At 31.2% G+C, this 16,304-nt stretch overlaps 1 protein-coding gene across 1 annotated transcript; it reads left to right on the plus strand.

Annotated features, from left to right (window-relative positions):
• Positions 1-6,111: 6,111 nt before the first annotated feature.
• OCT59_000693 (uncharacterized protein) lies at positions 6,112-8,103 on the plus strand (the record flags this gene model as incomplete). The annotated part of the gene is made up of 6 exons (XM_066139032.1): positions 6,112-6,196; positions 6,298-6,492; positions 6,779-7,056; positions 7,129-7,401; positions 7,478-7,639; positions 7,822-8,103. 6 exons carry the CDS (start codon positions 6,112-6,114, stop codon positions 8,101-8,103), a joined length of 1,275 nt encoding a protein of 424 aa, XP_065988471.1.
• Between the last annotated feature and the right edge of the window lie 8,201 nt (positions 8,104-16,304).

A 16,304-nucleotide genomic window follows, 5' to 3' on the forward strand; every position in this document is an offset into this window, starting at 1 on the left:
AGTATAAATAGTATAAATGCATTTTATAAATTATAATAACCCGGATTGATATGTTGGGGTTAAAATCTATGGCCCAATCAGAATTTGTTGTTGTAATCAAGCGATTGATTACATGATTTTGGTATTTATATTTCGCACTTTATTTATTTTTTTTTTCTTTCGTAAAAACCTTTCTCTTAAACTTTTTATTTAAAACAAACTCTTTACTTAGTTATTATGAAATAATAATATTATTATATTTTTTTATTTATTTTTATATTAGAAATAAACATAAAGGTATATTTTCATTATGCTTGTTTTTTTCTTTTATATATACATTTTCTATTGACGTTCTAATACTTTTTTTCTTTTCTCCCACTAATGTTTTTTACCACTTATTAACATTTTCTATTAATATTAAATACTACTAACATGTTTTTATTAACATTCTCGTATTAATATTTTCTATTTTACTAACTTTTTTTTCTTTCTACTAACATTTTTACTAACATTTTCTATATTTACCACTAACGTTTTTATTAACATTTCTATTTTTATTTCTCTTATTAATTAATATACTTACTAATATTTTCACTAATATTTCTTTTAAATGTTAAACAGATAATTTTATTATCATTGCTACTTTCAGTAGAACTTTACATATTACATAGTATAATTATTTATTTTTAATGTTCAACTTTATTTGATTTTACGTATGTAGTAGATAGAGTAAGACTTGTATTATTGTTTAAATTTTAATAAAGTTGAATTTCATTTTATCTGAATTAAAATAAAAAAAAGAGATATATATCTATTAGTTTTAATATGAAATTTATAGCTACTAACTGATGTATTACAAATATTTTACTACCCGATATATGTGTGTTAAATATATGATATCTATAATATATATCACTGATATTTGACTACCCGATATGTATAAGATATATACGTGATGTTTACAAGATATGTCACCAATATTTGACTACCCGATATGTATAAGATATATACATGATGTTTACAAGATATGTCACCGATATTTGACTACCCGATATGTGTAAGATGTATATATGATGTTTACAGTATATGTCACTGATTTTCTACATTTCTACTACACATATCGGGTACCTGATATGTGTAGTATTGTTAAATATCATACACATATATCACATATATTATACACATATCAGGTACCCGATATGTACCCGATAGTATTAATTTTGACCAGTGCCAATTTGTCCATGCCCAAAAGTTTTGATTTTGACCAATGCAATTTGATATAAAAGTGCCATAAATCAGACAATATTAGGCAAATTTTAAGCTGTTAATCAAATATGATAATTTTTTGCTAAATTTTTATTGAATTTTTATTGAATTGTCAATTTTTCATAAATCTGAAGTACATATTTGAATATTGTAAATTTTAGGTTGATTTTTTGATTTCAACCAGCATCAATCAGCCATCAATCAAATATGATGATTTTTTGCTAAATTTTTATTAAATTTTTATTGAATTATCAATTTTTCATAAATTGGAAGTACATATCACTAGTCGAAATAAGGCAAATCGGAAGTAAGGTAAATCGGCCAAATTTCGGCCAAATTTCAGATAAATTTCGGATATGATCGATAATCGGCTGACATTCGGCATAGCTGATTTGTGGTGCAAAATTCCGATTTCGGATATGATTGATAATTGGCTGCATATCAGATGATATTCGGCATAGCCGATTTGCGGTGTAAAATTCCGATATTTGTTTCAAATTCCGATGTTTGCGCATTATAATATTTCGACATTCCGATAATTATATTATATGTAAATTAGACATTTAATAATTCTGATATTTGTATTGTATTGTTTTAACATTTAATAAATTTCGATATTTGTATTATTTGAAATTTGTATTATTTTGAAATTTAATAAATTCCGATATTTGTATTATTTGAAATTATATGTCATTTCATCAAAATAAAGTTCGAAAAAGATACTAATTTCAGCGAATATGAAATTTTCTATTGACTGGATTTACCGCTAAATAGACGTTTGAACTTCTCCTGCCTGAAATTCGGTATTTCGTTGGTATAAATCGGCCAAGAATATGATGAACTGGAATAATACAGTCGCGGGATTCTAGGTAAAACTCGGTACCCCATAATTCAACATTGCATATTTCGTCATCTCTAACTCTGAAATGATACCAAATATTTGATGATTCTGCAGGTTTATACCAGCGAATAAATGCTAGATTATGTTCGGATAACCCATCCGGCAAATTAACGGCATGTGTAAAAAAGTATTGGACTTGTCCAGGATAGCAATTGATATCACCACTTTCTGTCATAAATTTTGCCAAGATAAATGAGCTTTTTACATGACGTGATGATATCGAAGAGCTGAATATTTCAGAACCAATTCGGCACCTTCCAAATTGATTCATTTTAACTTGAACTATTATCGAATCTTCTACACCTCTCTAAATGGTTTCTGAAATTCCATCGTTTCGTAGCTCGCCATGTAGTATTCAACTATTAAGTCAAGCATATCACTTGAAATTACAATATCGTTAAATACTGGTCTGAGCATTTCGCCCAGAAATGCTTCTTTTCCTGTGGTGGTCAATTCATGAATGTTTCTTGAAGTCAACCAAAATCGCCTCATTTCATCAGCAGAAAATTGGTCGGCTTCTGATAGAGATCAAACAGATGGTCTATTACTAATCAAATCTAGGCCCTTTGATTCCACGCTGGAATTAATGATATTACTGATTTGATTATCAAACATCAGGCGGCGCATAATTTCCGGTTCAATTTTCCTTCTGCTATTCAGAAAAGAGCCTAAATTTATTTTAAACAAAAGTTGATAAAAATGCATTATTTTAGAAAGTAACAAAAATATTTAAAATATTATACCTAGCATGCCATTCATGCGCTCAAAGGAAAAACACCAGAATGTATATAAAGGTCCATAGTCGAGTGAGCATTCACATAAGTGAAGTGATAAATGTAAATTCGGTGTGATTTTATCACGACCGTAATTTTCTTCTATCAACTTTACTAGGTTAATTAGCCTCTGATGCGCCTCTCTCATGAAATCAACTTCTACAATTCGACTTACTGAAATTGAACAAATTCTCACAAAATTCACGAGAATCTTCTGGTCATTCTCAGAAAGATGTTCCCAGAGAGAGACCGTTGCATATATTGTAAAAAATATTTGCCATTGATCTGCAGTAAAATTTGAAAACCCATCTCCACAATCGACTTTTCCCGGGATTCGACCCAAGTCAGCTGGAACTTTAAATTCATCCATTTTTTTCTGAACTGTTTTCAAAATATGTGTTGTTAATATGCCATTTTCGATTCAAAGTCTTCTTACAATCCATTTTGCGATGTCCAGAAACAAGCAGTGCATCGGGTCGATTGTAATGAACCGAATTGAATCGAAATATGGTAGACGCAATAATTCAGACCATCTAACTCCAGTTTGCTTTACAAATCGTTTTTTTGCTGCGTCCGAATTACAGCGTCTCCATCCTATAGCATCTTGACGATGTTGAGCTGAATCACGGCAAGTAAACCATTCGTCTATTTCATTTATCTCAGCGAAATTATGCTGCCGATTTTCATAATTCGCCTTCTTTTCGCATCTATGACATGACACCAAAGCGGAAATATGTCCGCAAATTTTTCTTGCAGCCGGTATGTCACATGAAACAAGAATCAGAGCTGCGCGAATTCTTTTCCCTTCTTGACATTCATACGTTTGATTTAATGTCACTCCTTCCCAAAGTGACTTCAACTCATCAATGATTGGCGCCAGATAGTGATTAATCTTATGTAAACTTACTTCATCTGGGCCGGGTAATAAGCCAAAAATCAAGATATTATTACGCTTGAATCTGACATCCCTCGGAAAATTACCGATTGCAGCGTATATTACTCCGGTGCTGTGGATTGTGCCGTCGAAGGGTTGAAACCAATCCAAATTCAAAATCAATCCGAGGTGCGAATCAGCAACATCAGATCGGAAAAAATTATTCAAACTTTCATCTGTCGTTTCTTTAAAAGTTTTCCAAACTTCACCATCGTATATATCAGTTAGGATATTATCGAAAGTTGGACGATTTATCCAATGCCTTAGAGAATTTTCAAAGTTAGGTTGACGATACTAAGGTTGCTTGCCAAAACCTAGAGGTTTAGGCAAGATGGCGTTTTGCCGAAAAGCGAAATTCTGCCGAAACTATATTAAAGTTATATTAAAAAACTGGCGAAACTTTGGAGAAAGGCGAAACTGCTGAAACTTATTATAAATGCCGAAACTGCCGAAACTCTGCCAAAACTATAATAAATCTATAGTAAAATTTTGACGAAACTAATCGTAGGATTTTGAAGAGGTTTAGACAAGCAACCTTAGACGATACATTGCTTCCAATTGCTGCTTAATACTCACAAACGGAAATAATAATTCAGGTTTGATTGAAATTTGGTTATTTAACAATGTTGTTTTCTGTGCCAAAGGTGTTTGGCACAACCTTAATCTTTGAGTTGTCAAATTAGGAAATTCGACATGGCAACACTTCATGATGGCAGGTTGCTCATTTTGGAGAAAACTTTTTATTTCCTGTTTGTTGTATAATTTGTGGCATTTGGAACACGCCACAAAACTATGAAACTGGTCTTCAAGATTAAGGGCTTTTCTTGCTAGATATAAAGTGTCAGGAAATGTGTCAAAATCAGGACTACCGATTTCTGTTAGAACAAGCTTCAAGAATTTTATCAATGATTCTGTAGCTGTTTCTGGTAAGTTAAACCTGGTTCAGAAGCTTATGATCCATAATAATATCCATAAGAACCGATTATTTATTGATTGTTCAGTATCAGAATCTTGAAATATTTCGAAAGGTGGACATGAATAATCTTCAAAAATTTTGTGGTATTCGTCATCATTGGATGGTTCATTATCGGATGATTCATTTCTATCATCAATATTTGCATCTTCCTCCGTAGTATATTCAGAAGATTCAGAAGATTTATCATCTACTATATCTCCTAATTCAGCAATTATAACCGGTCGAACATATTTTCTTGATCGTTGTCTACTAGGCAATTCAGCTTCCGATTCTCTCATTCGTGGTTCATCTGATATTGAGGCACTTTCGTATGGTTCGTTACTAGGCAATTCAGCTTCCAATCTTCGTGGTTCTCTGATATTGAGGCACTTTTAGCTTACTAGGCAATTCAGCTTCATCAGTTAGATGTACTTCTGTTCTTTCTGAATCATCATCTTCTGAATCTTGGTTAATTTCATGGATAGTTTTCGTACGATGATCTACTAATCGTCCATTACATTCAGAACAATTACATGCAACTAACCTTCCAATACGTGATGATGTAGGATAAGATTGATTTGAAGATTCTTCGTCAATTATATTTGACACTGATCTGGTTCTTTGTATACGTGATGAAGGTATGGCATGAGGTCTAGAATCTGATTCTTCATTGAGTATACTTGATAATGATCTTTTTCTCGTCATTTTTGTGAACGTTTTTCAAAATAAAGTTAATTGTTAATAATATATCAATAATATCAATATAATTCGTTTAAAATACTTAAATTAGAATAAAATCATCAACTGCGTCGATGTAATACTAAATTTATTAAAATCATCAATCTACACTTAAATTATAAATATAAATCATTCGATTAATAATATTAATAATAAAATAGACTATTCGATTAGTATGATGGCGAAAGTTTCTTAAAGTTTAATTTTTTAAACAACTTCATTTTTTCTTACCAACCTTTTTCTTTTTAGAGTTTAATCTTTTTAGAGTTTAATTGTCGATATAATACTTAAATTATATTAAATTTATTAAAATCATCAACTATCACTTAAATTATAAATATTACATGATGTCGATTTGCGTTCAAATCGTTTGATTAATAATATTAATAATAAAATAGACTATTCGATCAGTATGATAATGAAAGTTTCTTAAAGTTTAATTTTTTAAATAAAACTTCATTTTTTCTCACCAACCTTTTCTTTTTAGAGTTTTAACGTCTAATACTCTTCGCAACCAAAAAAAAATAAAAAAATAATGAGCCAAAATTCGCAACCAAAAAAAATAATGATCCAAAATAGAAAAAATAAAAATACTGAAAAAGGTTTGGCTAGTGATAATCGAAATAAAACGATTACTAACATCAATAAAAGTTCGTCCAATATCCAACAAGCTGTTGAAGGGACTGCCACGCCAATTCATGAGCAAGCTCAAACACTAACATCAATAAAAGTTCGTCCAATATCCAACAAGCTGTTGAAGGAACTGCCACCCCAATTCATGAGCGAGCTCAAACTACTAATATCAATAAAAATTCGTCCAATATCCAACAAGCTGTTGAAGGGACTGCCACCCCAATTCATGAGCGAGCTCAAAGTGTAAAAGAGAAATATAAAAATCTTCGGCTTCCGGATTCGTCCAATACTCAACCACCATCTGCTGCGCCAAGTCATGAACGAGTCTAAAGTGTAAAAGAGAGATATAAAAATCTTTGGCTTCCGGTCAGATATCAAACTAATGAACCTACCCGCAATGATGATGATACATCAACAGGTCTGTATCGTGTATATATCGTCAGTTAGATTTAGTATTTTTTTTTTGTTGATTTTACATTTTTATACAGAGAATCGGAGGTTATCTCAAGAAGTATCCGATTTGCGTGCGAAGTGTTTACAGTTAGAACGACGAAATAATGAATTAACCAAACATACAGCTGTCGTTGCCACTTAAATAGCTCGCTTACGAGAAGATAATGAATTTTTTGCTGGTGTTAACGCAGAATTCGGTTCTGAAAATGACGACTTGAAAGAAGAGGTTAACGAATTAAAAATGAAACTCGAACAATACCAGATACGATCATCATCTGAAAGCCTTGATGTTATTGATGTTCCAGAAGAACGGTTAGCAAAACGGTTCAAATCGGATGAGTCAAAAAAAGTAAAGAAGACGGTACACTACGCCGAAAATCAACCAAAAGAAAAACAAGAAGAACAATGTGAAAAGGAGGCGAGGGTTTGTAATTTTGTAATTTTAGGCAGAATTGTACAGTCTTTATACTTTTATACTAATTGTTCCGATTTAAAGATTGAAATGAAAATGATTCTCAAAACTATTAAACCTAATGACAATTTGGATGATAACGAAACATTTAATAGTCCAAAAAATGTTGAAATTCATAGTAGATTAATTCCCGAACTTCGAAGGGCGATGTTTCCGAATTATAAACCTTCAGTAGCACAATTGACCAACTGGTTGAGCGCCCTCCATAAGTCGCGAAGATCACAAACACAACTGAAAAAAAGTGGAAAAAGTGACGAGGACAGTCGTAGAGTTCACAACAACAGTCGCGTACAAAATGTAAAATTGTCGAATTTTTTCCTTTATCATCATGTTAATGATTCATGCTAATTTTCTTATATATTTATCATTTAAGAAAAAATTGCGTCGAATTAAGGCTGCAAAGAATCTTTATAGGAAAAGTGACGAAAGAATAATTAGTTATGAAAAACGCCAATTATTAAAAATGTTGGCAAATCGATCTTACCACTCACCGGAAATCAGTGAGTCAGATGAAGAGAATCCAGATAAGACGATCGTATGCGTCTATGATTATTTTTGGTGATCACAAGAGGTTTATACTTCGATATTTATTATACTTCGATATTTATACTTCGATATTTATACTTCGATATTTATACTTCGATATTTATACTTCAATATATCACTCTCGTTCCTTTCTTTATTTTGTATTTATTTTATTTATATTGTCTTTTTTAGCTAAAAAATTTACTTCGAAACGTCATCGACTCACATTCAGCAGATATTCAAATGGCAAAATTACAACGACCTCGCCAGTATGATGATGAAGTTCAACACTTCGACCGAATGCACCCTGAAGATGCTCCACAATGGTCATATGTCGAGCAAAAGGATTTTATATATGATATGGAAATCGATAGTAGAAGTGGTTTTGACGAAGATGAAGACTATGGTGAAGAAACGGAAGAGGTGTTAATCGATAGTCAAAAAAGTGCAGCCGGTGATGATTTAGCTGAATGAAGTGGGACTATCGATTACATTTATTTAAAAATTTTTTTTTTCATATATTATTCGTAAATATTTCTGATAATTAATATATAACGTTAATAAATTTAAATCGAATTTTCTATATATAATAATTTTCCGAATTTAGTATGATTTAGTTCTGATTTATGTCCGATTTAAGTTTCGAAGTACATTTGATTGACTGTCTGAATTTAGTATGATTTAGTTCTGATTTATGTCCGATTTAAGTTCCGAAGTACATCTGATTGGCAGTCAATCAGATAACAATCGGAATATATTTTTTTTGTAAAAATCGGACATATTTCAGCCGTAATTTGACCTAAAATCGGATATCCGATTTTTAGCCGATTTGCCTTATTTCGACTAGTGTATTTGAATATTGGGTAAATTTTAGGTTGATTTGCTATTTTGTCTGATTTTTTTTTGATTTCAACCAGCATCAATCAGCCATCAATCAAATATAATGATTTTTTGCCAAATTTTTATTGAATTTTTATTGAATTTTTATTGAATTGTCAATTTTCCATAAATCGGAAGTACATATTTGAATATTGGGTAAATTTTAGGTTGATTTGTCATTTTGTCAGATTTTTTTTTGATTTCAACTAGCATCAATCAGCTGTCAATCAAATATGATGATTTTTTTCTGGATTTTTATTAAATTGTCCGATTGGCATCAATCAGATGTGCCGATTTGTAATGTCTGTCAATTTTGGTCTGATTTTTAGCTGATTTTCCATATGTCCAATTTTTTTGATTTCGACCAGTGGTAATTTTATTTATTTGTAATTAATTAACAATTAAATAAATAAATTAATATTATAATTAAATTTAAATTATAAATTTATTAGCATTCATATTATTGCATTAAATAAATATTATTTTTGATATGCGTTTAATAATAAAATCAGTAAATTATAGCTATTAGCCTATTAAGTCTATTAAATATACTTCAAATATGTATATCGGCATTATCGGATAAATGTATATTATCTATCTGATATTTTACTATAGGCAAACGTGGTATAGTAGTCTTCATCTTTATTAAATTTATTCGAACATTACAATTTAAAAATAAAAAGAAAAATTAAACAAATAAAACTAACTAAAAATAAAGCTATATAGTCTCCTAAGAAAAAATAAAGTAAAAAATTAATCTGAAAAAAAATAATTGCATTACACTAAATTTTCCCAGATCTTTCCCCTTGATATATTCCAACCAAAGTAGAAGCAACTATGCTAACAAAATAATGAATAGCGCGTCCACTATAAAAATTGACACTCCATCCTGCAAAAGTTGTTATTCAGTAGCACCGTTAAATGACTCATAAAACCCAAAAAGTGATTAAACTAAGGCAAACCATATTTCATTGAGTTTTTTAACCAATCAGTTTCAGAGTCACATGAATCATGTAGGGTCAGAGGTGTAAAGATGAGTAAGGTAAATACACCATCAGGAAATTTGTTTAAGCGTAATTTAGTGTAATATTTCAGAGGTGGTGTAAAATTTCGAAATATTACACTAAAAACGTAATATTACAAAAGTTTACGCTTTTAAATTTGAATAATTATAGTAATTTATGAATATCTTGCTATCTACTGATCCAATCATGACGATCTATAGCTCATTGGAATCAGCTTATCAAGACGAATCGAATGGTAGCAAAATCATATCTCTATGTTCGATAGATGACTTTCTATTAATTTAAAACTTTATTGCATACTATAGAGCGTTCTATCAACTGTAGAAATGCAATTTTACTACCATTCGATTCGTCTTGATGAGCTGGTTTCAATGAGCTATAGATCGTCTTGATTGGATCAGTAAATAGCGAGATATTCTTAAATTACTATAATTATTTAAATTTAAAAGCGTAAACTTTTGTAATATTACGTTTTTAGTGTAATATTTCAAAATTTTACATCACCTCCGAAATATTACACTAAATTACGCCTAAACAAATTTCCTGATGACAGATTTTGGCAAATTCGACGGCTGAGGAGTAGTTTTTAACTTATGTATAATATTTATTGCATTTTCCCATCTATCTTTGTCATAGGAATGCAGATTTCAAATTCGTCTTCTGAATTTCTGAACAAAATTATTGTGAATGGCGGCGATAACCTTCATCGCAGAATTTCTTAGGATAGATAAATCGACTAATAAGTCGACAAAAAGCTTGGGCAGACAGCCATGAACAAGGTCATAAGAGGACCAATTTGTAGAAGAAAAGGAGCAGCATGAAAGGGAAGAGTAATGAACACTGGTAAAAAAATGGTCTATCCTACACATATCCTATACATATCTTACAAATATCGGGTACTCAAAATGTAGAAAATCATACACAAATAATACACATATCATACACATATCGGGTACTTATATATATAGTATACCTATTAGGTACCTGATATATGTATGATATATATATTAGTACCCGATATGTGTATAATATGTGTATTATTTGTGTATGATTTTCTACATTTTGAGTACCCAATATGTGTAAGATATGTGTAGGATAAATCATTTTTTTACCAGTGGAACGGGGTAGGATCAATATCAGCTAATGTTCCTGCTTCTAGAATTTTAGAAATCAAATGATCTTGATAAGATTGGAGAGTTTGTTGCATATACAAGCGATGTTTATTGCACATAAAAAGGTGCATTAAATCTTCCATGCAGTCGATACAAAAATAGCAAGTTAATTCGTTCATGTATAAGTCAGGACGTGTTCTTTTAAGGTTTTTCAAAGTGGGTAACTCATCCAAGAAAAGCTTAAATTTAAAGATATGGTGCTATGAAGCATGTTCAAAAGTGAAGGAAACATCATGAGAAGGTTCAAATTTCAAAACGAACTAAGTAAGATCCCAATCAACAATATAATCTATAAGAAAATAATAGAAAAGTGAAGTGAAATCACGTTAAATGTAATAATTTCCGCATCAACTGCGTTTAATAGTATTGTTTGAGAAGATGACGCAGATTGGACTCGCAGACAACATCATTATCATAAGTTAAGACAAAATCGTGGGCAGAGACAAGATCCAAGCCAGAGATTAAAATACTGGACGATAAGGTATGAGCAATGTTGGCTAAGGAATCAGCAAAATCATTCAAATAGTTGTCAGAGTGGGTTGTGATATTGACTAGAAGAACAGTCAAATTCTTGGAGAAGATAGTTCGTTCAATAATAGCCTAGAGTTCAAAGTTCGTAGTTTTATAATAAAGCCGGCTATTAGAATAAGTAGAAGAAAAACAACCTCAGAGGCCATTGATGGCAGTTTGCAAGTCAGTATAAATAGTAACTTCTGAGTCGCGAGGAGAGATAGTTAAGACTGCGTAGATAACGGCAGCTTCAGCTCAAAAAGAAAAGGGATTATTCCGAATAATGCCATGTGCATAAGTAGCAATAAAGTTGGGAAAGCCAGAATCTAATACAATTTGCATCCAAGACTAGTCCATAGAAACGTCAGAAGTTCCTAAGTTAATAAGAACTCCATTAGTGAAAAAGATATAATGTGAATCTGTAGAGGAAACTAAAGAAGAGTTAGCAAAAATAGAGGCAACCAAGGATTCAATAGTAGTAGGGATAGCAGGAGCCTCAATAGGACCCCGAAGAATACATATAATACTGGGATCCAATTTTGTATAAACTTACTATGTAATTTCTTAATAAGTTATATGTTTGAAATTGTATAACCAAATAGCAGTTACGCAAAAAGTCAGATTTTTATTTGTATAACAATAATGATTTTTACAATAAGTAAGATTTTCATTTTGTATAACGGATATTAGAATTTTTTTTTATATACGTTTAAAATTTTTTAAAGTTTTTTTTTATTTTTTGTTTAAGAAATTTTTAAGATATTTTTTAATAAAGAGTTTTTTTATTTGTTTTAAAAAACACTTGAAATATTTTTTAATAGAAATTGTTTTTTGTTTAAGAAGTTTTTAAGGGTTCGTTTAAAGACATTTTTTTAATAAAAATGAAGAAATTTTTTTAAAATTCATTTACAAAATTAAAAAAAATACATTTTATTATATATCTCAGCATCCAGTGATCATAGAGAAATGAAACACAGCTTATTAGATTCGTCTCAATACGATGAGTCGAATGGTGGTAGTTTCATATTTCTAGGCGCGATAGATACCGAGTTATGTGATAAAATGTAAAAATGCACAGTAGACGAAAATACAAAGTGTCGATGTGTGGTATAGCTCATCATCTATCACACCTAGAAACACGAAACTACTACCATTCGATTCGTCTTGTCAAGACGAATCCAACGAGCTGTGTTTTATCTTTTTACGATCACTGGGTGGTGAGATATATAACAAAATGTATTTTCTTTTATTTTGTAGTATACACCCAAATTTTTGCATAAAACTTACTATATTATACATATTGGGCATCAATATCTATCGGGTATTTAAAATTTTAACATGCAATTTTGTTTAAAAATTTTATTTAAGTTATTTTTTAATAATTTTTTTTAATAATTTTTTTTAAAAAAATTTTTTAAGTATTTGTTAGAATTTTTAAATAGTTTTTAATAATATTTATTAAAATTTTCAATAAAATTTATTTGAAATTTTTCTTTAAAAATTTTTTTTTATATAAACTCAGATTTATAATTGTATAATTTATAATAAAATTTGAACTTATGTGATGATTTTGTATAAAGCTTCTAATAAAATTAGGCGTATAAAGTTATATTAAAATTTTGGGTCTGGATCTGAGTTGTATATATATTCTTCGGGGTCCTGCCTCAATGGTAGCTATAGGGGAGAAATCAGGAGTAACATCCCATCTATTATAATGAAAACGAACACCATCTTCTATATCAGCCCAAGTAAAAAGGGTAGTCACTTCAGTGGTATCGCATCTAATCCGTTCATTAGTAATGGGTAGGATAAGCGAATATAGTAAAGAGACCTTCAGTATGCAAAAAGTTAATTCAGCATTCCGTCTTTTAGAAGGAAGTAAAGGGTATGAGCGGTGCAACCAGGGCAGGGAAAAAGTTTAATGATATCGCCAGGTAAAGATTTACAATTAGGAGAAATCCAATATATAATGAAGCAGATGTCTCGATCTGGTTGGACCAAAAGTTGTTTACCAAAAATGGGAGAACCAATTTCATCTAACGTGACAATCCAGTTCATGGTAGTAGAAGGAGAAGAAAGACAGGAATCAAGTTTATAGAACGAGAAGACGTTCACAGGTAGAAAAGTTATATATTCATCGATTAAGCAATTATTAGAATCAGAAATAGTAGTTTGTCATTGGATATCTTTATACCAAAAGGGGATGTGACCAGGGCCACATTCACTGGTCAAAAACTAGGCAAATGTGGCATAGTAGCTTTTATCTTTATTAAATTTATTCAAACATTACAATTTATAAAAAATAAAAAGAAAAATATAAAATAAAACTAACTAAAAACAAAGCTATATAGTCTTCTAAGAAAAAATAAAGTAAAAAATTAATCTAAAAAGAAAAATCGCATTACACTAAATTTCCCTAGATTTTCCTCCTTGATATATTCCAACCAAAGTAGAAGCAACTATGCTAACAAAATAACGAATAGCGTGCCTACTATGAAAATCGACATTTCATCCTACAAAAGCTGTTATTAAGTAGCACCGTTAGACAACCCATAAAACCCAAAAAGTGATTAAACCAAGGCAAACTAAATTTCATCGAGTTCTTCAACCAATCGGTTCCAAAGTCACATTAATCGTGTAGGGTTGGAGATGGTAAAGATGAGTAAGATGTGTACGATGACAGCGGCAAATTAGATGGCCTCAGAGTAGTTTTCAACTTATGAGTAATGTTCATTGCGTTTTCCCATTGATAAGTTTCATAAGAACGCGGATTCCAAATTCTTCTGAATTTTAAACAAAATTATTATGGATAGCAGCGACAACCTTTATCGCAGAATTTCTTGGGATAGTTAAATCAACAAATAGGTCAACGAAAAGTTTAGGTAAACAGTCACGAACGAGAGCATAGGAGGACCAATTAGTAGAAAAAAAGGACCAACATGAAAGAGAGGTAAGTTTAGTAATAAACGGAGTAAGATCGATATCAGCCATTTTACCGGCTTTATGAATTTTTGAGATTAAATGATGTTGATAAGTTTATAGAATTTGTTACATAGGCAAATGACGTTTTTTGCACATGAAAAGGTGCATTAAATATTCCATGCGATCGATACAGGAACAGCAAGTTAATTTGTCCAAGTATAAGTCTGGGCGAACTCTTTTAAGCTTTTCCAACACAGGTAATTCATTTAAGAAAAGTTTAAATTTGAAGGTATGGTGCTGAAAGGCATGTTCAAAAGTGAAAGATGCGTCATGAGAAGGTTCGAATTTCAAAGTGAAGCAAGTAAGATCCCAATCAACAACATAATCTATATTATCTGATAATAAAGAAATGAAATGAAATCACGTTAGATGTAATAAATCACGCATCAACTGCGTTTGATAAAATTGCTTGAGAGGATTGGACTCGCAGATGACATCATCATCATAGGTTAAAATGAAATCATGGGCAGAGGCAAGATCCAAGCCAGAGATTAAAATACTGGATGATAAAGTGTGAGCAGTATTGGCCAAGGAGTCGGCAAAATCATTCAAATAGTTGCCAGAATGTGCTTTAATTTTAATTGGGAGAACAATCAGATTCTTGAAGAGAATAGTTCGTTCAATAATAGCCCAAAGTTCAAAGTTCGTAGTTTTGTAATAAAACTGGCTATTAGAATAAGTAGAAGAAGAACAACCTCAAAGGCCATCAATAGCAGTTTGCGAGTCAGTATAAATGATAACTTCTGAGTTACGAGGAGAGATAGTTAAAACTGCGTAAATAGCGGCAGCTTTAGCACGAGAAGAAGAGGAATTATCCCGAATAATGCCATGTGCATAAGTAGTGATGGAGTTGGGAAAGCCAGCATCTGGTACAATTTACATCCAAGACCAGCCCATAGAAACGTCAGGAATTCCTAAGTTAATAAGAGACCCATCAGTGAAAAAAATGTAACGTGAGTCCGTAGAAGGAATTAAAAGAGAATTAGCAAAAACAGCGGCAGCTGATGAGGATTCAATAGTGGTAGAAATAATAGGAGTTTCAATGGCGACTACAGGAGAAAAATCAGGAGCAATATTCCATCTATTAAAATGGAGACGAACACAATCTTCTATATCAGCCCAAGTGAAAAGAGAAGTCACTTTAAAGGTATTGCATTTTATCTGTTCATTGGTGGTAGGTAAAATGAGCAAATATTATAAGGAAACCTTTGGTGTACAAAGAGTTAAATCAGCATTCCGTCTTTTAGAAGGAAGTAAAGGATATGAGCAGCGCAACCAGGGCAGGAAATAAGCTTGATGATATCACCAGGCGAAGATTCACAATTGGGAGAAATCCAATGGACAATAGAGCAGGTACCACAACCTGCCTGGACTAAAAGTTGTTTTCCAAAAATAGGAGAACCAAATTCGTCCAACATGACAATCCAATTTATTGTCCGGAGCGTAGCGAAGGACTATTTATTGTACGGAACTAGATAAATTTGTAGTACCGGTTTAACCCATGTAATTTTTCCTTCCTTCCACCTACGTCATTACCACAATTTCCTTTTTGAAACATAATGCCCCTGCTTATTTCCCTTTATACTTTTTATTTTTAGTAACATTGTATGCAATGTCCTTGATTACTTGATAAAGCAAAATGTATCATATTCATTATATAAAAAAAAAAAGACCCCGTATTTTAAAAAAATTTTGTCACGTCGCGTTACTCCGCGTATCACATCTGATAAGATCAATAATCAAACAAATAAGTCACATGAAAAAAAAAAGTACTTTCCTATTTCCTTCGTCTTACCCTTCCCCTTACTTCTCTCACTTTTTCTGGTGTTTAGTTTCCTTGAGCGTGATATTTCAGGTTTTCATTTTTTTTTTCTTTAATTTTTTTATCTTAATGACCGGTTTTTAACATTTTTTTCTTTTTTAGGCATTGTTTGTTAGCCCTTTGGATACATAGAAACTTGGTGAGAACATCTGCAAATGTATTTTTTCGAATTTATTTATTCTAACAAAGCATTGTTAACATTCAATTTTTCTCTTTTTTTAGATGGTTGATGTTTAAAACAAAATACTGAAAGTTACCAGCAGCGCCAAGGAAAAATGGTTTTTT

Source organism: Rhizophagus irregularis, chromosome 1 (genome assembly GCF_026210795.1).
Source record: "Rhizophagus irregularis chromosome 1, complete sequence".
NCBI lineage: Eukaryota > Fungi > Glomeromycota > Glomeromycetes > Glomerales > Glomeraceae > Rhizophagus > Rhizophagus irregularis.